The sequence below is a fragment of the Buteo buteo genome, chromosome 12 (genome assembly GCF_964188355.1).
Source record: "Buteo buteo chromosome 12, bButBut1.hap1.1, whole genome shotgun sequence".
Taxonomy (NCBI): Eukaryota; Metazoa; Chordata; class Aves; order Accipitriformes; family Accipitridae; genus Buteo; species Buteo buteo.
In genome coordinates, this window is record NC_134182.1 from 34,010,054 (window position 1) to 34,032,449 (window position 22,396).

Here is a 22,396-nt window from a genome sequence, read left to right on the forward strand (position 1 = left end):
CACAATAATTTTGACTAAATGGTTATAAATAGCATGCCTGTACAACAATGTGGCTCATTTGTCCCTAGTATAACTACATACAAGTAAAGATTCACCTAGAGCAAGTATAAAAACATTAGCTGGCATGGAGTCTTAAGTACAGCAGTTTTCAGCTGAATATCTTGAGGTGGCTGGCTGGATGCCTAGATTATCAAAAATAGTTTTCTGGACACTGATAATGTTGAACTACACTATGTCTCCTCTTATATGTTGATGAAATAAATCTAAACAATACAAAGGTGATTACTAGATGAAGAAATGTCTTTTCTATCCTAAGTATGGTTTTGCAATGGCCATCTAAGATGCTTTTCTCTTTCTTTCTTTTATTTATATATTTGTGTGTACACAAACACACAGATGATTAAACTATCAGATCCAAAGGAAGAAAAGTATCAAAAATAATGAGATTCCAAGACCACACAAAAAAAAAAAAAAAAAAAAAAAAAACACAAACAAAAAACCCTAGACCTACTAGCTAAGATATCACATTGCCAAGTGTGATCACCAAAGTGTAGAAGGAGGTGGAGCAAAGACTTGTACTAGACAGTAAACTTAGATTTTTGAAGGACAGGGAAAAGAAAGAGCTAGATTTTGCCTAAAAGGCTTGCAGATTTAAAATTGCACAGAAGCCATCTTAAAAACATTCCATTTGCCAAATTACCACATTGTGACATCACAAGTCAGTGTAAAGTTACTGTTGGCAAATGCTGACTACTCCATGATGATTCCTTCACCCTTATGAAATGCATCAATCATCTTTCAGGAAAAAAAGCTGGTAAATTGTGTATTTATAGTCCGTTCTAACCATAAGCAGATGAAAACTTTTTGTCTTCAAATAAAAATTTCTGAAGATCAGTGAAATATTAAAATGGCAAATTAGAACATAAAGAGCACACTTAAAAAGATAATGAGGAAAGTTAAAGCACACACACAAGCCACAGCGCCTTCCAATTCTGCTTCTCCATAATGAGATTAACACAACTCCTGTGGCTGCCATCTCCAATCATCACTTAGATTATCAACTGGACTACAGCCAAGGCTCTAATTGCTGCACAGAAGCAAAGTCACTATTACAATAAATTTATTTAATTGTGTGACAGCTTACAAGCTTTTCCCCATGCAGCACTGGTTCTTATAGACAACTTTGCAGTCCTGTTACCTGTAACCATTTCTTTTCTTGAAAAAGTTGGTTTCGTTTTGTGGCCGAAACCTGCATCCTCTCCTGGTAAGTGGATCTCAAAAGCTTATGTTCATTTTCATGCCACAACTGGGTTTCTTCACATCTAACCCTTTGAAAAAAAAAAATGACAAAAGCTAAAAATTAGCATTATTGCTGAGTATTGACATCTCAAAGATTAAATAGATCAGAATGCTATGCATTACCTTCAGAGTCATAACACTCCATCACCAGAATGATTACATCTTAAACGGATACAGTTAGAGAACAAGAGATTTTTCCTTGGCATATCTTCCTTTATTATCTCAAACATTTACACTGTTTTTACAACACGCTGAAGAAGGAAAAAGGAAAACTTGTATAGCTTCAGGCTTCCCCCAGCTTTTTCATATTTCAGAAATTTATCCATCACTGCCTTGAAAGAGACAAAACTAAGGCATATAATTTCTATCAATACAGAGAAAAATCTCTCTGAGACAGAAGTTTAGAAACTTGCCAAAGCCATTTTTGCAGCTTCTGTCAGCTTTTGGAGACTACATTAGAGATCATCTGGAGTGTTTGCTCCACGATGCCAAATTTTACTTCTCTTGCACAGCGAGTTCTTTCAAAATTGCAGTCAGTGGGATTCCTCACAGTGGTCAGTACGACCCTCGGCTGTAAATCTTTGCATGACTAGACCCCAATGTAATCAGTGCATTACATTAAGCGTCAACTCTATAATCAGCCTCTCAAAACGCATCTGCAAACCTATTTTGTCTTGCATGTTCCTGCATAAGGGCATACACACTTGAAGGCCAATTGCATTTCTGCGTCCATCTCTAGAGACAAGTGCGTGCATTTCCACATGAAAGGTACAGATACATTTCAGTATCTTGTTTAAAAAAATACTCTGTCTCAAACAAAGAACATTTTTGAAGCATCTTTTCCCATCATAATCCTACAAAGCAAATACATCCATGCCACATACAAAACATGCATCACAAGTCTGTTTTAAGCATGATTAATCACGCAATTATGATCTCCATGCACGGCTGTTTAACAAGCATGTAGAACAAGAGGTTCCTGTCTCTTCTGCAGAACCATCAGAAGACACATGCTTTACTACCTCTCTGTGGACTGCAGAATGTACTGAAAAAGCAAAATAAAACCCTGGCACCAAAAAACCTGGCATTGATACTTATACAAAACAGACATAATGACAGTATAACTGTATTTCTGTAATAACAAAAGAGATCAGAGACACCCATATTATAAGGTGCTAGGCCATCACTGTGTATGTGCCCTATGATCTTTATAGACTGCTGTGGCTACAGCCGACCACACCTCCCAGCAGCTCTGAAGCCGCCTTCTTTTACTAAGAGCTGCATCTGTCCAAGAGCTGTATGCAATAGAAATTTCTGAGTGGATGGTCAAAATTTAGGAAACTTTCCACAATGAACATAGGTTATTCCCAGAACCTCCTTGGAAATCCCATGTACATCTGCCTACTTGGTACTGAGGAAACAGAAACAAGTTGTCTCTGATCTCACCAAACCTGGGTGATTGCACAAACATGGTATTGTTCCCAAGCTAAACATAACCAAACCTGGCTCCTACCACCTGCCCCCAATATCCTATGTCAACACTGACTGCATTCAACATAGAAACTCATCTCATAATTTAATCAAGTAAAACAAAAACGGGGCATGAATTTCAGTCTCATGTATTAAACAAATAACCTGCCATATACACATTTAATTTAAAAAGTTCTTTATTTGCAAAAAGATGAGACTGGCTTAACTACAGTAAAACTGCAATGATCTGGTCTTCTGGGGCTAGTCTGATAATCTGTTTAATTTTCCAGGTGAAAAAAGAAATCTTGGGTATATTGGTTTTGTTCCGATTCAAAAGGAAAATAAAAGTGAAGCCTACAAATTTTCCTTGGAGAAGTGGTCATGTTTTCCACCCTGTTCTATCTAAAAATACTGTTGGAACAGAAAAAATTTTAACACACCCCTATTAAAGACAAAGGGTACACTTGCTGCATCAACAAGAGAGTTGGACCACAGACAAAGCAGTATGAAAGGCTACAAGAATCAAGCGAGAAGAAGAAAGGGTATCACAACAACAGTCAAACTCAAGCTCAAAGAAAGCATTGTGCACAAGACAGAAAGTGAAGAGGATATTCATCTGACCCTGAAGAGTGGCACTGCTCTCAGACCTGTGCAAAGAGAAGAGTTACAAATATAATCATCCAAAGAACAGGAACACTTTCGTAAGTGTATATATTATATAAAAATGATATATATTTTATATACAAAAATATATTATATATACATTATATAGGAAAAAAATAAGCAGACTATGTATTTCAAGGATGCTTTAGTGACTCAATTTCTATAACACCAAAGACAACACCACCTCTGAAGCCAAAATCATTATTACAAATTAATGCATAGAGCAAACATCTCAATGATAAAATACAGAATGTTGTATCCTAATCTTTAAGGAACAGTAAAACAGCTTCTTAAGGCCTCAGAAGGCAGGAGGAAACAGGTCTGAGGGAGTGGTTTGTTTTAAACCTGCCTCATTACTAAATACTATGAACAGAGGCTAAAAATACCCTTAAAAGTTTCAAATTTCACAGTAAAATCCTATTATCTGTACCAATTTTCTCTAGTTTTCATGTATATCAAAAATTACATTCAAACATATTGACTAGCACACTGCAGCCTTTATATGTACAAGCTCCCAGAAAACGAAAGGTTTCTTCTTTCATTTGTGCTACTGCATTTGAAAACAGCTTCCAATACCTATGAAGAATCCTCTTCTAACAACAGTAACCAGCAGCATAGCTGAAGAAAGACCTAGAAACAGAGACAACTTTTTCCTCCTAAGCTAACTACCTCCCTTGGGTCATCCAGCGCATCTTGCATTCCCCCAATCTTTGAAGTTGTTATCCCTTCAAGAGAAGGCTGAGAATTTTTTTTTGTGACTTTGTACAGTGCTGAGCACATTACTGCCACCTAACAAGTGATGCTTAAAAGGAAGCTTCCAAAGATCTATTCATACCAAAAAAGAATCTGTTTTTACTTTACATTTAAATATCCTTTCATTGCCTATAAAGGAGCATCAGAATTAACTCTGCGGGGAACCGCTGCTCAAGCTGCCTTGCTGTTGTATGCTCAAGCTGCTGTGTCAAGGATTCGATCCCATTCCCACTCAACATCAGTGAGAAAAGTTCCATTTAATTCACCAGTTCATCATGATCAATGTTTTTCAGGGCAATTCTGAGAGTTGTAGAAAGAAAAAAAAAAAAAAGGCAGGCGGGGGTCGATTTTCATAAACAAGCTCCAGACTGATATGTTAGAAGGTCCTTAAAACTCTTTAATAAAAAGTTATTCATAAATTTTATTCGATATTTTGAGAAAAACAGAAGCATCGTTTTAGATAAAGAATCAACAAACTTACCGATGATCAGCAGCCCAGCGCAATGCTGCTTGAACTTGCATAATAAATCTATCCAAAAAACTGCTAACTGAAGGATGCCTTGAAGGAAGCTGAAATTTTAAAGATTTTTTCTCTTTCTCCAGTTCTTCCAGTTTCCGTCTAAATTTATCAGCTAGAAGTTAAATTTAAAAAAAAAAAAGTTACTTAACAGTGATAAAGAGGTTCCATTTTACCTGAAGAAGAAAAAAGGTCAATCAACAATAAGTAAAATCCACCTCACAAACGGTTCTTCTCCTTTTGATAAAATACATCGGTCTGTTTTCCTCAAGGATTAATTACTACAACGGAAAACATGAGATAACCAGGACGCTAAGCTACTTTCTTCTAAAACAAGAACAAAACTGCAGGCTTCCCAGCACTTTCACAGAGTTTTAATTTGGTAAGGTTCCAAAGAATTGGTTCAAAGTTATCAGTGCTCTTTTCCTACAGCAACAGCTCTGAATTAGATTCTAAGAAAACTCCTACTCTTCACTGCTCCAATTTTAAAACAACCTTAGATTGCAGTTACACATTTAAAATCTGACCTCTTAAAAATTGCATTGTTATTAGGTCAAGACGTGAAGAATCACATATGATATCTCAGCAATATATTTCAACAGAAAATGCACATGCAATTATAGCAATTAAACAATTATTGCATTCTGGGCTCTCCTGAATTATGCTTACTTTATCATCCAACAGAAAGTTTTACTTTCAACTTTAAATAAAAACAACAGCGGTCCTTAAGAGATTGCTTTGTCTCTACCATAACTCTATAAATTTATTAGACTAAACACTTCTCTATATAAGTTAGTTCTTATTTGTTTTCTGTCCCTGTGTGAAAAACAAAGGAACATAGTTCCAATTACAAATTATTATTTCTGGTATGTGTATTTTCTACAGTGCCAGTATACTAGCAAAATCACGTACATGACAGATAACAAGCCAGAACAGCTTTGATTAGTCAAATCAGAGGGTTTTGAGCTAGGCCACAAATGGAAAACCTTTACAGTTCACTACTTTCCTCATGACCTCACTGCCTACAATTTTGTGTGATTAGTGTTCCTTCCCTTCTAACATTTTCAATGCACGTTACTATCAGAGTAATGTCCATCTGTGCATGCTTTTTACTGCTTATTCTCTTTCTTTATCCTCAAAGGGGTTTTAAGAAGAGGGGTTGTTTACATTTGCTGGTTTAGTGAAATGATCCATTTTTACAATAATCTATCATTAGTACTGATCTCCCTTCTGTGCCGATGGGGTGGAATGAAGACACAGAATGTACTAATGAGACTAGATCTCCCTGGGCCAGCAGACTGTCCTGGGGTAAACTCATGGTGTTGCTCTTATTAGGGTGCAAAACGCTGCCAGAAAGCTCTAGCTGAAATGACCACCACCCAAGTTACCACAGGGTCCAGGCCTTGCCCCCAACAACCACGTGCACATGTGTGCATACTCTTCCTGCAAAGCAGAAACACCTTTTCAGCAGTGGAGGTGAACCACATCTGTGGTGTGTTCCTCAGCGACCACAGCTGAACAGGTTTGTCCTATCCCTATCACCACAAGGAAATTAGAATTTGGGCCCAGATGAGACTCCCCAGCCCATACTTCGACCAGAAAAATGGATCAGCATTTGCATGTCGCATGGAATTTCAAACACAGCCATCAAAAATATCACTGTTACAAACAGAAAAGTAAGGGTTGGATTGTGACCAATGACCGCTGAACACCAAAACACGTGGAAACACCTCCTTTTACTCAAACCGTTCACCATTGGGCTTCCTGCGTTACCCGAGCAGGAGTTGTGGCAACCCTCCACAGCCATTTTAACGACCTTGTCCTTGTTCTTTGACATCATTATGCTCACACTGTGTTTGCGTGTCCAGTTGTTTCATTGTTCTACTCCTACCCATCCTGGCCCCAGAAACAGGCTATTTTGGGAAGGAAAACAGATGAGGGCATCCACATGCCAATTCATTCTCTCTCTCTATTAATTCTTGGCTGCATCCTGCTTTATATGTTCCAGCCTACACAGTATTCAATTAGTTTCTACTAACAGACGTTTCTAAATAATTTGTTCCACTGGCATTTTATAAGTACTATTGCTGGCTATATATCTGCTTGTTATCTCTCAGCACTAAATGATTTTTTATCCTTTCAGCATTGCAGTTAGGGGTTACATCTCAAGAGACTCCAACACCACCGAGCTAAACCCTGCATCACTTGGCTTTTAGGCTCCTCTCCTGGAAAGGAGACCCCGTAGTTTGACCTGGCTGATGTCTTCAGTGCATGGAGAGACTAAGGAACCTCAGTGCCAGCTACAGAGCAGGGAACCACACAAAAAAGGCTCATCTCAGTCCGGCTTTCAGCACTGCAGCTCAAGAGAGATCTGGATCAAGCAGAAGTAATGGGAATGATCAGAAGTCTAGCAAATAGGACAAGTGAAAAAAGAGGGCAATAAGCAGGGTTCCTTGATCTAGTGGAGATAAAGACCAAAAGGAGTAGCTTCCAGTACCATTACATACCAGGCAGCTGCAAAGAAAGCAGTAATACAATGCTATTCACCTCTCCTCAGAACTTGAGTCCTCAGTAACAAACCTGAGCTGCAGTAAAGGAGATGAGGAAAGACATTAGATACAGTAAAGCACTAAAACAATCTGCTTGGGACAGGCAGGAAATCTCCACCAGTGTTGGTTTTCAGGTCTGACAAACATCTCTCAGGAATAGCTCTGTTGTAGTTTTTAAGGTCAAGGCCAGCAAGATCAAATGTGTTCTCCTGAGATAATTTCCCACCATATTTTCTAGGATTTTTCAGCCAAGAAGCAGACACAGAAGGCCTTTGCTATTTGTAAGCCATCAGACTCAAGGACACCACTTTCTTTTACCCTCATTTTAGTCTTTTAAACATGTTACTCCAACACAGAAAAGACCTTCACAGAATCCCAGAGCTCACCAATGGACTGACACCAAAAGAAACCACACACACTCAGATACCTACATCACACACAAAGGCTTAATACTTCATTGCTCTGTCCGATACTTCACCTCAAAATAAGTCATTTAACACACAGCTTACATGAAAAAGCAAACCCCCTGTTTGATGAAGTTCTGAAATGAAGGAACTTTCATGCATTCAACACATACTGTTTCACAGACAAGCACTTGGAATAAGGCTTAATTCTCTTTACCAGCCTTTTATCTTACTGTATTCTGATGCTAGCTTGCTGCCTTGCAGCAGTCCTATGGATACCCTAGATGAAGCTTCTACTTCAGTGCAAACAGCAAAAGTTAACCCTTAAATTACCCTCCCTCCCAATCTGCTACTCCCTAGCGCACTTCAGACATCCCACTCAATTTATAGCCAACCCAGAGTAAAGGCCTGGAAGATGCTAGCTGCTGTTCTCAATTAAACAGAACACAGTCAGAGAAGTACATTGTCTCCAAAGATTGTATTTTGCAATAGCTTTGAGCAAACAAAGCAATTTCCATATTTTTAATTGACCATATGAGAACATCTGGCTACCTCTCTACTTTTTACATATTCTGATATTGGTTTTATTCCCTTGAGCACAAGGTTCACTTTATCAGAACTATTTATCATCATTTAAAAAACATTTAAGAAAATCATCACAGCAAGGGTAGAACCTTATTTGCTACATACTGCATATATTTATGTTTTTTTCTATCTGTTCTTTGCCGATAGGTCGGAAGATGATCAATCATGCTATTCTACAAATTGCTGGACATTACGAAAGTGTTTCTTCAGCTAGTTCAACTAGAGAAGGCTAGTCAATTCTGCCCCACAGTCCTGTAAACAACCCCCTCCCCCTTTCCCTCACTTCCCCCAAAAATCTGAAGGACCTAAACCACGATTTGTGTATGGTTTACAGGCGTAAATCACACACTGCAGCCCTAAAATCTTCTTACCTGCTAGATACTTCCAGAGCCAGATAACCTCCCCAGCATTTACTTTCTTAAAAACTTAAAGCTTCCAAGATGACTGAAGTGGTTTTGCATACTCAGCATCAAAGACATTGTTACCTATTTTGTAAGAATTAAAGAGGTCCCAGGTTCAGATCCAAAGACCCCTCTAGCAGCCTGTCTCCAACCATGCACAGCAGCAGACCTTTATAGAGAGGAGACTAAGAACCAAGGTGCAAAGTGTCCCTTTACCTTGATACTGTTCCTGAACCTCTAATGTCATCAGCTGAAAGACTTCCTGAGGAAGACAATACTCCTAGATCGCTTCACTGCTTTGAGAGGAAAGGGAGGGGAAAAAAAAAAATCTACATCTATCCACCAGAAACTTCTCTTTTCTCAGGCTATCTATGGTTTTGGTCTCCAAAATATACTATAACAGAGAATTTCAAAATGGAATTATGAATTATTTAAACACGTACCCCATTTGGTAATTTTAAACCTAAAGTCTGACGATCTTACTAGACTTTTTTTTTTTATTATTATTTTTTACTGTAAATAAAACATTCTTTCTTCTCCTTCCCTGCACATTAATAACTTAGGCATCGTCATGTTAAAACTGCACTGCTCATTTTCCAGGAACAAGAGACTTATATTAGCTAAAGCAGTGCTACAAAGGCTAGAAAGCGAGAAGTCTAATACAGAGCTTGAATACGTGACTGAAATGCAGCTGAAGAACAGACTAGTAAGCAAGGTGTCTATGGCCCAATTACTAGCATTAGCCTCCTGCAAAATTACTTGCAGGAGAACGTGCAGACCAATTAATATCCAAATATGACACAAAGACACATACTGTCATAAGAACTGAAGGCATTACAAGCAACTGGAGTATGCACATGCTCTTAAGTTAAGGATAAAATAATTAACCATTTAACAGCACCAAAAAGATACACAGTAGAAGACATTCAATTCCTTGCAAGTCCTAACACACTGGATACACATGAAAGGGAGCTTCAGATTACATTTGGATAGTTGAGCAGCTAGCCCTTACCACGTGCTGTCTGGTCACTGGTACAGAGCAAACCCTCTTCTACCTTCTATTCAGCCCTGCATATGGAAACCAGCAAAATAAACCCAGTGCAGAGTCAAACTGTACACCCGGGCAAGGCTGGCTGCAAGAAGGCATGGAGCTGGGACAGACACCAGGAGAGCCCGCAGAAGTGACAGGAGCAGCAGCTGTACCCCAGAGCTACACCCACCCTACTATGTGGACTAAAAGGAGCACATCTGCAGAGCAAAACAGTTCAGTACTAAGGCCCCAACATCAGCAGTTCAGAGGTTCTTTCTTCAGACTAGGTTTAGTGTAGTCCCATGGATCAAAGGCCAGTTAGTAGTTGGAAGCTCTCAGGCACATCTTCAGACTTTTTTCCACCTGAAAGAAGACCAGTCCATGCACTCCAAGACTGCTCTACAATGCAAAATGAAGCATTGTAAATGGGACAATTGGGAGATTCCCTTCAAAGGCTCACACACCTATGCTGAACTAAAACGCTACTTGGGCCAGGGTCCTTGGAATACTTCCAGCAGTCAGTGGAAAAAGTAGCTCCTGGAAAGACCAGTCAGCAGAGGCTAAAGCTTTCCAGACAAGGCTATAACCCCCTGGGTACCACAGCCAAACGTTTCTGTTCAGTTCATAGAAGGCTAGAGCATAATGGCTGCTAGAGCAAAACACAAATGAAATTACCCTGCTTACCCACCACTTCATTTTTTCCATTCCAACCAAAAAGGCAACTTTGTGAAATTCAGCACTCCGGCTGTGCTTCTGAACTATCAAGACTACCTTGAGGAACAGCTGAACAAACCAAACTCCTGGCTGTTGAACACACCCTTTGGAGCTGGAAGCAACTGCTACAGAATTCACCCCAAAGCAGGAGGGCCAAAATCTGTACAGTGCTACTACTCCATAATTCTTTGTTTTGTGTGTATTCCTCCGTTATTTGACACTCTTAGTCTGGGTGAAAAAACTCTTCTAATTCCTACTTTACCCTACTGAGATGCTAGATTGACATTTGCCTCCAATTCTGCTGCTATTTACAGTTAAAAGACTAGTAACCTGAAGAGTACAAGAGAATAGGTTTCCTGCATTCCCAGCCAGACTCATGGCATCAGAGCAGCCAACATGCACAGCAACGACCTGATGTCACTTTTGATGCCACAAGCTTCCCCTGCTGCAGGCAAAATCAGCTGTCTCCCACCTCTCCACTCCTTTTTCCTTCCCAGGAACGAGACACTGGTATACATAAATCGGGTGGGGGAGGAAAAGGAAGGAAACCTGGGACTTGAAATAGTCCCTGCGAGAAAAGCAATGGAGAACAGCATCTGAAGGATTTCTTACAAGGACTGCTCAAGCAGGCTCTCTGCCTCCCAGCAACCCCTGCATTTCCCCCCATTAGTCCATAACAGTTACAAGCCAGGAAATTGCTGCCTCCTTAAAACATATATAATACATCACAGTTTAATGTACTGAATGTCAGTGTTGCAGCAGAGTTGGGAAGTCTGAAAGCTTTAAAAAATACAAGAACAGACACATTTCAGCTGTTCTACTTCTTCTAAAAAGAAGCTTGACACATTAGCAGATATTGATTTCCCCTCTATAATTCATATTGAATTTAAGAGCATTCATTTAGGCTTTGAACAAAATGCTAAGTTCTCAGAAGTTTCACAGTTGGTTCCCCCAAAGCTCAACACCAAGTTTCCCACTTACAGTTTACATCTTAGCACTGAAAAGTCTATGCTGTATATAAAACTTCTTCCCAGAAAAATGCTAGTACAAGCCTAGTGTAGACTTCCAGCATAAATTTTGACCAGTGCCCCTATTTCACAGAACGTCCATAGCAGCAACACCACTCACAGATTGTGACTCAGATCTGTAACGTGTTCTCTGTCTCTTAGTAATAACAGTTAAATGGAGCGGTGACTTATGGGCACAAGCCGTAGGACTCAGTGGGGTTTGTGAGGATGTAGGTACAGTTACTTTTAACGTCAGCAGGAAGACAAGCAAGAAGCCAGAAAGGTTCTTCCAGCACGACTCTGGGAAAGGAGGGGGAGAGCCCAGCAGGAAATGTCAGAGTCCTGACTTGGGTGATTAATCTCTGAAGTTACTTGGCCAGTGTTAGAAAGATTTTGCTTGTCCGTGCTTCTTTCTCGTTATCACCTGAAACGATATAGGCTGAACTATCCTCATGGCTGTTCTTTCCAAGCTGAGTTTAAGGCACAACAGGACTATCTGGATAAATCTACATCACAGTTTCCTGTAACATGACTATCCTGCAAGCAAAGTAGTTATTATTTGCCACTATCATCTCACAGAGGAGCTTCCAATGGAGGCCAGAACCCAATTCTTTTAGGCTCTGACAACAGGGAAAAAAAAAAAAAATCCTACTCCAATAAATTTCCAATCAACAAAACCAATGACAGCCAAAAAGACAAATGGAGAAGACAAAGCATCAGACACACAGTATGGGTGAAAATGATGCACGATACTTGCAGTGTATCAGAAGCAGTTTAATCACCACTGCCTTCATCTGATACTTCCAAAAAACACTAACTTTTTATAGTATTTTGAACAGCAACATTTTTAATAAAAGCTTTGTAAATATTTCACATTGCAGCATAAACTAGCCACTTCCATAATTTTCTAAATGCTGAAGTAATTACATTTGTTAGAGTGCCTGACACTCATAACAGTTGCTGAAATAGCGGATGGTTTTCTGTTTGTGACAACCCCTTATTCATCTTTGTAATTGAACTAAAACAAAGGTACAATTCTATACAGTGTCTATCCCAAATAGTCCTTATCTTCAGATTTGCTGCATTTGTAAATTCTTTCAAACAGCACAAGAGTTTTAATGCATAGGCATTTTTGGAGACATCATTTCTGTTTTAGTCAAGTCACAATACAAAATAAACTGTGCCCTGTTGACTGTTTTCTTTTCATATTCTTTTGTAAATGTCAAGTTTCCAATGAAACCACTGAGATAGCTTCATTTCCAATATGACTTTACAGTAAAAATAATTTACAATAACATCGAAAGATACATTAAAGGAAAAAACAAGCTGATTGCTGGTGCACTTTATATATCAACGTTATTTTGTAAGCAGTGCTGACAGTACTGTCACTACATATGAAATTGTACAGAAATAAAGAAAAACACGTACCACTGATTCCAGGCTGAATCTGCATTTTTTAAAAAGTAAGGCTATGCAGCACAATGGCACAGATCCCTATTCTGAATTAAATTCTACTCTTAAAAAGATCCCTCAAGACAAGGAAGCTAGCAGAAATCAATGTGAAGCTCCTTAGCTTGTAATACAGCTCCTTCTTTTATTGGAGATGGTAAAGGAAGAGCTTTGGTAAAGGTTTCCAATCAGCACAGTTCACATACATGAACAACTGTCAGCTATATATTAATGTTGACTGAGGACGATTCAATCCCAGTTCACTATGTCCCTTTCCTTGCTCCAGGAATCTCTAAGCCAACATCTGCCTTTCTTCACTGCCTCTGAAAAAATGCCACAGGTTGATTAGAAGACAGGCCAGTCAATTAACAGTGAAACAACGCAATACTCTACAACTAATTGCATTATATTGTGAGAAACCAGTCATTTTTATAAAGCAAGTTCTAAATACTCTAACAAGAAATTTAAAAGTCTGATGGACTATATCTGGGCTTTTATATCAAGGATTTTATGACTAGAGACACAGTCAGATTATGTTGAGATTTTTTTTGTACCAGGCTCTATTTAAGCACATATTGTGAATCTAAAATATTTTGTTCCAGCTGTCAAACAAAGAAAAGGCTCCTTTGTTATTGCCTAACCTGAATATATTGAGAATACCATCCTAAAGCACACCGTTTTTTGTTGTTGTGATAGAAGTCCAAACTAGTATAGACAATATAAGAAATGCTGCACAAAGGTGGTTCTTCGTACTTTTAAAAGCCATGCTGTAAAAATGCACAGCAAAGCAGCACAAAGTCTAGGCTAAGAAACACCAATGAGTAGGTGTGGAGTTGCTTTAAGTTGAAGTTTGAAAGACAATAGCACATATTTTAAAATATGGCGTATATTAAATTGTGCAATGTTCCCCAAGGACTATCATACATGAAGAAATCAGCTTGCAGTCCTCCTTAAGCCACCAGCTACAGATCATCACCACCAAAATGCAATTAGACAATATTATCTTCCTTCTGTGGCAAGGCACACTGATGAAAAGGTATCAAATATTCTTTCTTACAGAATGGATATTATACGTAGAGAACTATAAAGAGAGTACAAATATGTACACATAACCCCAAACCGATTGCTCTGAAAACTGCAGTGGGGAACTCTACAAGGAAACTTGAAGCTTTGCTCTAGAAACAAAAGGTGAGAAAGATGATAAAGGAAGTCTTTGTGGTAGCTGAACTGCAAACAGTACATCCATTCATTATGGATGAGTACCTGAATGCCAGAATTATGCTTTTGGTTAAAGAAAACCTTTTTTCTTCCTGCATTCCCTCTCCTGACTTCCCACAATAGTGCTCAATGTTTTCTTGTATTCCAGGTCTCCACTCTCACATTTAGTAGCCTACATAATCTCAAATATATACATCTAATTTGCTCTTTTACTGTTCCTTCTTTATCCCTCTTCAAGAGTTAAAACTTAACCCTTGAATTAATCTGATACCTTTCCCAAGCACTCTGGATCAGTAGATGCAAAACCAAAAACAGTTTAAAAACTACTAAAGATGCTAGCTTAGTTCAGCCTAGCCATGTTTCCAATTTCCACCATCCACCACTATTCTAGCACCCAGAAGTTATGCTGTTCTACTTCATCCAGAAAAGGCCATATTCTAAGAAAGCAAGCAATAAGAGAGAACAGTTTACAACATTTGTAATTCGTTCTTAGACTATTTTGCCTGCCGTAAGTCAAAATTCAATTCACAAATTTTAAAATTTCATAGAATCATAGAATGGTTTTGGTTGGAAGGGACCTTTAAAGGTCATCTAGTCCAACCCCACCTGCAATAAGTAGGGACATCTTCAACTAGATCAGGTTGCTCAGAGCCTCATCCAGCCTGAGCTTGAATGTTTCCAGGGATGGGGCATCCACCACCTCTCTAGGCAACCTGTGTCAGTATTTCACCTCACTCATCAAAAAATTTCTTCCTTATATCTGTCCGATCCAATAATTTCCACCAGCTCAAGGAATCTGAATTCAATGGCAAAGGAAATCGCTTAAACACAGAATAGTTGCTGACTGTTAATATCTGGTGACTTATTTCCTGCCCTTCCCTTTGAACTTGGCTCACGAATCAATTCCCTCTCCTCAGCAACTCACAGACACCTTTACACCCCAGTTTCTCCCCACTCTGTTTCTCTGCCCTTTCATCCTCTTCCCTTCCTACACCCTCCATCTCAGCTAACATCTGCTTCTTCAGTCTCCTTTCTTTCCTGAAAGTGATTTGGGTTCCTGGATTTCTGCTGTACTTCAAATTACACTGCCAGATTTACATGGAGGCCTCCATCAAAACTCCTTTTTCCCCCACCATACTCCAGACTATGAACAAAGGTTAGAATAAAGTTAACTTTTGGTGGGGCACAGAGATACAAAAATAGACAAAATAAAGCTTTTTAACTATTTAACCTACACATGCTGTTTATTTGGCTTACATATACAAACACTGAGCTCTTGCCTGTTTCTTAACTACCATCTTCAACATTGCTTTCCCAAGACTGCTTTTGGTACCAAAGCATACACAGGGTAAACAGAAAACAATTTAAATAATTTTGGGCAGTCACAACTGTAGTTGGATCCTGCAACTTGGGGGGGGGGGGGGGGGGGGGGGGAGGCTGTCAAATGAAAAAGCTGTAAACCCTTTTTTTTCTCCCCTGGAAACTATATCCTCAAGCATACTTTGTCCAATTGACCCCCAATTTCAAAACATTCAATATTTCATGACATTCCCAAAATGGCACCAAATTCTGTAAAAAATTCAGAAAGTTTGCAGGGTTCAGAGCACCATGCAAAGTAAAACTCTCTCTACAGAAACGGGCTGTCACACTGAGCTGGAACAAAGCTGCACCTCACTGCAATAACCTCAGAGGAGGCACTTCCCCTGCCATCATCTCATACTTCGTGTCAGCAGCTTCGCAGCAGTGTAACGTATTACATTGCAAGTCACCACCTTCTGCCAAAGCACTGCCTTGAAACAAAGGCTACTCCTGCTCCCTACGCACATGTTACAGCCCTTGCACTACCTACTTACTGCCATGAACTGTTCCACTGCATGAAAATGAGAAGACCTTCCCTTAACTGGCACAGAAACCCAAGGAAGACAAACTACCCCAAGCAGTCTTTACCTTTAAGTATTTTCTAAGTCTTCCAAAACAGATTCTTAGCCATTACATTGCTGAGCAGTTATGTTTTCACAATGTCCTACAAACACAGGGTTCTAAGAGTATCTCAAAATTCTGTTCCCCCTACCCATCCATCAGCATTTGTACAGAATTTCTTGTGGAATCATCAACAGCTTAAGAGTATTATAGGAAGAAAAACAACAGTGAAGAGTTGTTTGATTTCCCTATAGGGAGCTCACAAAACAATCTATCAGTCTGCTCTGCGTTGGAAAGACTGAAACGAACACATGAAAGGAATTAACATACAATACCTCACCAACATAGGTATATTTTTATTGCTGATTCCCAGAAGGCTCTCAAATCACTGAATGCTAACCAAAACATCACAGGACCTGTAAATTTTAAGCATAATGTTAGGAAAAGAAAAAAAAAACACAACAGGAGTAGTTACAGGCATAATCAAGACAACCCATCTAGAAAGAGTAACTTTTCTTAGTCCACACTTTCTTTTTATGCACCTACACAAACCTACATTTTCATGCAAAAAAAAAAAGCAGTAGGAATATACAGCATGGTTTCATGAAAAGGGTTCTGCCCATGGCTGTACCAGGTGGCTTCAAGTCAAGCTCTGCCTAGTCTCTCATGAGCACCAATTCTACAGGGCTGCATAGCACAATCTTAAATGAATAACCCCATTTCTTTCAGCTCCTAGGTCCTCTGTCTGTAAAAATGTAGATAGTAACAATTGCTCCATAGGGGTCTCATTAGGCTTAATTAACACCTGTGTGAGATCTTCAGATAAAAGGATTGCTGTAATTACACAACCTGAACTGCTTCTTGCATAAGAAACCTTGTATTATCCCTTTCATAATTTGACCTTTTCTTAAAAGTTAGTGCCCTTTTGTTCTTTTACAGGACTCTGTTCCCTATAAAAGATTATTACCACCTGGAGTCACCTTTTCATTTTCTAATTTCAAAAGCAGATAAAGCCCAGCCCCACTTTCCTATTTGAACAAAAGGGATCCTGGAGTTTTGGTGTTTGGTTTTTTTTAAATCATTGTTCCCCTACCTTCCTCCCTTACACACACACATACACACTTTATCTTTTTTTCATGTTTATGATATTCTTTTGATCCTGCCTCTGCAGCTATCCCCACTGTCCCAGCACAGAGCTCCTGGAAGTGCTTCAGGCATAAGAATTACCCCCGGAGCACACAAGGCAGCAGACAGGGCTGCACACGGGAGGATGCTGACAAAGATCGGTGGGGAGAAGACCACCAAAAGGCTCTTTAGACAAATCCCATAACCCTTTAACTCCACTTGGGTCCCCATTCAGTGAAGCAGTTACAAATGAGACAACATCCCACTGAGCACCAAGCACAGTCAGAGACCCAGCTGGATTGCATTCACACAGGAACAGCAGAGCCCAGCCAAGAACAGCCACTGCAAAGCAGCTTGACCACCTCCAGCTTGCAAATCCACAGAAGAGCCTCTCACATGTTTAACCTGAGTGGAGCACAGCAGTGCCAAGGCACCTTTGCTGGTCTCCATGCTTCACACTTCTAGACTTCAAAATTTTACATACAGGCTCACTGCATTGTTCCAGCCTGAGCCCATGAAGTTTCACTGCCTCCAGCAGCCTCTCCACCTGCTCATCAGAGCTCCTCAGGCTGGAAATTAAAGCTGCCAGACCAGTATCTGTGCTGACTGAGAGCCAGGTGAGAATGGGAGCCAGGAGGGAAAGGGAAAGAGGAGCAGAGTAGGACTCTGATGGGACTTGGCCTGCAAAGGCAAGGGCAGGAACACCGGCTAGAATCCAAGCTCAGGGAGAGAGGTTTGGCTATTGCCACGCTCTCCAGAAGGGGTTCAGAAAAGCTGGTGCTCCAGAAAGGATGAGGCATTTGCCATTTTAATATAAACCCACATACAAAAGACAGGACATCTTTCAAGTGTGATCTTGTTGTAGGCCCCAGAATTGCAGCTCACCAGGCACGGGTCCTGCTTCCAGCCCTGCATCCGAGCTTTCTACACATCTGCAAGCATGTAAAATAAACATATTCTAGCCTACTATCTTCTGTAGCATGTATTAGCTACAAATGAAAACACTGCAAGAAATGTTTTTATTAGCATATAGCTTTCACAATAACTAATCTCTACTTTCTTCATGAGTTACAATTAAATAGTATTGCTACACCAGTGAATCTTGCTATGAATTTCACTCTATGCCAGTACACCTACACCACCTGTTTTACCATAGCAAAATAAACATTTCTATCCAGCCTCCCACCTTGACTCTGTCCAGCAGCATCCCCTTCTATTGAAATTGTTAGAGCAGATTGTTTTTGAAATAACAAGTAAGGATTACAGTAACATTAACAGCAACCTCTATAAACTTTTTTTTTTCCCCTTCCAAATACCTCTTGCAAATGCAACAAAAGATAGCTGAGCTGCTTTCCCCTCCCACACCCGTTCAGCTCCTCTTTACCTCAACTGGACAGCTTGAGAAGAACTGTGGTAAAATACAGAGATCAGGCAGATGGTATTTGCTGCTCTTTTATCAATGCTGCTGCTCAGTAGTTTTAAAAAGCCATGATAATTCATTACTTGAATAGTCTCGGATAGATCCCAGGTTCCACTACAACTTTGTCTTACCCATTTTGTAAGTGGAATTATTTTATTTACAAGAAGTATCAGAACCTTCAGTGAGGGCAGAAAGAGATACTGGATTATACAAGACACCTGAAATAACTGACTATTGTTCTTTGGTTTTAAATTTCTCCTTAAAAAGCACAATCCTCTCCCTGCTTTGTTTCGACAGATCTGGTGAGCAGCTGACTTTTGCTTTCTGGCTGGAGCAGTGGGGCAGGGACAGTTTGGCCTTCCTTTACAGTTCTCTTTACGCTATCCACCCTCACCCTAACACGTGCTCATAGCTCCCCATTCCTCCCCACAACCAGAACTTCTCTCTTCCCAGAATTATATCTGACCATTATTTCTTTAATATCTTAATAAATAACCAAAGAAGCTACTCATATATATCAATCTCTGGGTGGAGCGTGTATATGTAATACACACATCCTCCCACCCTCTTGGGAGACATGTCTTCCTTGTTGTATACTGAAAACTGTTTATCTGACTTTTATTCTTCTCCCTTTTATGGACAGAAGTATTAAGACAGCAGGCAAGGTTAAAATATAGAAAACCACTGTTATTTGGTTACAGAACAACAAAGAGAGGAAAAAGAGTTAAAACAATAGATTTTACTCTGAAATATCACTTTGATGACTGTTTTGCTAGAATCTCAGTTAACCAGTGTTCAAACTGCTATTTAGGCAGCAGTCATTTCTAAGCAAGTTGTTCCTTAGTGATGGAAGATATGCAAATAACTTTTATCATGTCATTTACAAGAGGCTCCACATTTCAACACGTACCTTCTTCCAAACAATAAGTTCCTGTCAAGTTAGTGTTCGATCAAATCTGTCAGTTGCAACTCATTTGGTGCTACAGGACAAGCCGACACATTGCATAAAGGTCAAGTGGAAAAATGTCCCTTCCACTACATCAATATCATAAATTGGTAAAGGTCACTCCATCCAATAATTGCTACTACAGAAAATAACTTTGTTGTAATCTACATGATGGGGGAGGGGGGAGGAGTTCAAGTCCTTCATTTTTTTCCAAGACATGACAAACTAACAATACTGATATTTTCTTGCAGCCTATACAGTCTAATGAGAACAGCTTAACCTACAGGCTCTCTAGCTTTCACAAGTACATCAATTATAATATACAAAGTTACATGAGGACAACTTTTCTGTAAAAACATGAAAATTAAAATGTCAGCATTTATTGATAGCAACACCTTACAACTCTGAGGTTCCAATCATGATAGGAACTCAGTGGGCTTCACAGTCTTTAATTAAATCTCCAAAGACTGTAGTATGGCAAGTGATGATGTGCCCATTTTATGGACAGTTCATTTGAAGCAGACTGAAGTAGCTGGCCTACAGTTAAAATAGCAAAAAGCAAATATGATCATGTAGCCTAAAACAAAAAGCCAAACTAAAACAAAAAAAACCCACAACACACACCACAACACCCCCAAAAAACCCAAAAAACACAAAAGGAAATCTGTTGTGTTTTGGTTTGTTTGGGTTTTTTTTTTATCTCCCTATTCCTGTATAATAATTCAATCTCTCTCACCAAAACTTTTTTTGCTTCTCCAGAAAGCATCACTCTATCATTTGGAACATCACAGTGTGTTGTAAAATGTAAAATTAATGTATACGAATACAGAAGTTAGCATTAGGCCACTTCAATTCTGGAGCTGAAATCCTAAGGCTAAGTAAGCAACAGCCCGACTTACACAGACGCGTGACCCTCGGTCACCCAAGGAACTCTGGGTTGTGTTGTGCAGTGATGGAAGAGAAGGGGAAGGAAGATGTTTGGGTTCACCTCGTCTCACTACGTCAATCCAAAACCAATTCATATACAACTCAGTGTACTCTCAGTTTCCATTATTAACAGAAGATTAAAAATTAAACACTAGCACGTAAGATTCAGATCCTGTATCATCAAGACAAGTTTGGAAGAAATTTTGCAGTTACTAGGAACAGTAGTAGAAATATTTTACACACTAGACTCTAAAAGGAAAAAAAGAAAAAAACCAAGGACCTTTCTCACCATAGTGTGCAATCAACGCTCTCGGATTGTAAGCACTGGGCTTCTGGATTTGCTGCAAAGCTGCTTAGGTCTTACTAGACTTCCCAGATGCCAGCTGAATATAACCAAAAACTGTGTGCATCCTAAGCAAGCTTTAGATTAAATCAAGAAGAAACCTTTTGTTAAGGAAAGAGAAAGTTAACCAGAGATGGCTGCAACTCTGTCCCTAAGATACAAAATAAACATTAGCTACCTGAATGTCTCCAGAATGAGGCTAATAGAAATTATAACATCATAGACTTTAATAACAGAATCAGGCCATCCTGTCAATAAGTACCATAAGAAATACAGGACAGGTATCTGAAGCCACATACCTCTCTTTCAAAGCATTATTGCTGCACTAAAAAAAAAAAAAAAAAGAAGATCTGGCATAGCATAGTAACATATAGCTCCTTTCAGAGGTTTTCCTTTCCACAGGGAAGGGGAGGCTGGAAGCTGGCCAAGGGACAGGGTGGCATTCTTCACAGACCTCTTCACTGCCACTTCAACTGCCACGTGCAAGAATGGGAGTGATGTTTGTTTTACCCTCTGGCACATTTCCTACGTGTGTCAAACTCAACTAGTTATCCAAAGATACTCAATAACATCACTACCAAGACCTCAGAAAGCCAGAATGGAATTGTAGATTTCTTCAGTGACGAGCACTATGAATGATGGCAGCATCACAATGTTAGGTTGCAAACAGTGAAGCACATCCAGAAGGAAACTAAATTAGTCTCAAAGATCTTTGTTTTCTATCTGTTCAGTACAAGCAGGAAATACCATTTTGAAGTCTTATCCTTTTAGGCTACAAAGCACTGTGTTTGACAAATGCACCTTGAGATGTGGATGCTTTAAAATACAATATAACACCCTCCCCAATCCTGGAGAATGTTATTTACGTTTACTTGGAAACTTAATCAAATCAATGCATTACTGTGCAAATAAAATTTGCCCTTGGCCAGTTGTCTGCTATCTGAGGAGGTGAAAGCTTAAAAATCCATATTTAATAATCTAAATATAAAGAATCTGATATCCACTGAAGTCAGCAGGATTCTCACATGTGCAACCTGTTTTCAGGCTGGAGTAGTTGTACGAGCCTAAATTCCAGAAGAAAAATGTTTGGGGTTTTTTTGTTATTGTTTTGTTTTATAAAGGACTGGAAAGAAAAGTTTACAGACAATACCTTATAGCTTTCCAAGCACAATCCAGCAGCCCGTAAGTACATACAACAAACCATGGGCATATTACACCAGCAAAAGAAACAAAGAGTCTTAAGTGACAAGAATTACCAGACTAGATCAAGACTTGGGTCCATCCACCACAGGATCGTGCCTGCAGCAGTGATGACTGGATGTTTCAACATTTCAAAGGATGGAGAGAAAGGCCTAGAGGGGCAGCCTGCCAGCTTCTGGAACGCTGCACATGCTTCTGGTGCCGGGAAATCCTACGGGTTTCTTCAGGAGGCTCCAGGAATTACCAGGCTGCAATATCCTATACTTAACGCAATTATACTATGAAGAACATTAAGAAATAAGCCCTCAAAATTCTATTGTGCTAAGTTTCCAAAACATTTTCCAGAAATACTTTTTTTAAACAGAACATGCAATCAGGTACAATGTGTCAAATACATGAAGTGGTATAATAAAAAAAAATGCAACAAAGTATTTGCTTAAAGTTTTAAAGAAAGTA

At 39.4% G+C, this 22,396-nt stretch overlaps 1 protein-coding gene across 2 annotated transcripts in view; it reads right to left on the reverse strand.

The window, feature by feature from the left end:
* DISC1 (DISC1 scaffold protein) overlaps positions 1–22,396 on the reverse strand; it is a 212,524-nt gene that overhangs the window by 146,330 nt on the left and 43,798 nt on the right. For both annotated transcript variants that reach the window (XM_075043282.1, XM_075043284.1), the window contains 2 exons: positions 4,667–4,817; positions 1,199–1,328 (listed from right to left, as the gene is read on the reverse strand). In XM_075043282.1, coding sequence (XP_074899383.1) covers positions 1,199–1,328; positions 4,667–4,817 — 281 coding nt within the window. The remainder of the gene's footprint in view (positions 1–1,198; positions 1,329–4,666; positions 4,818–22,396) is intronic.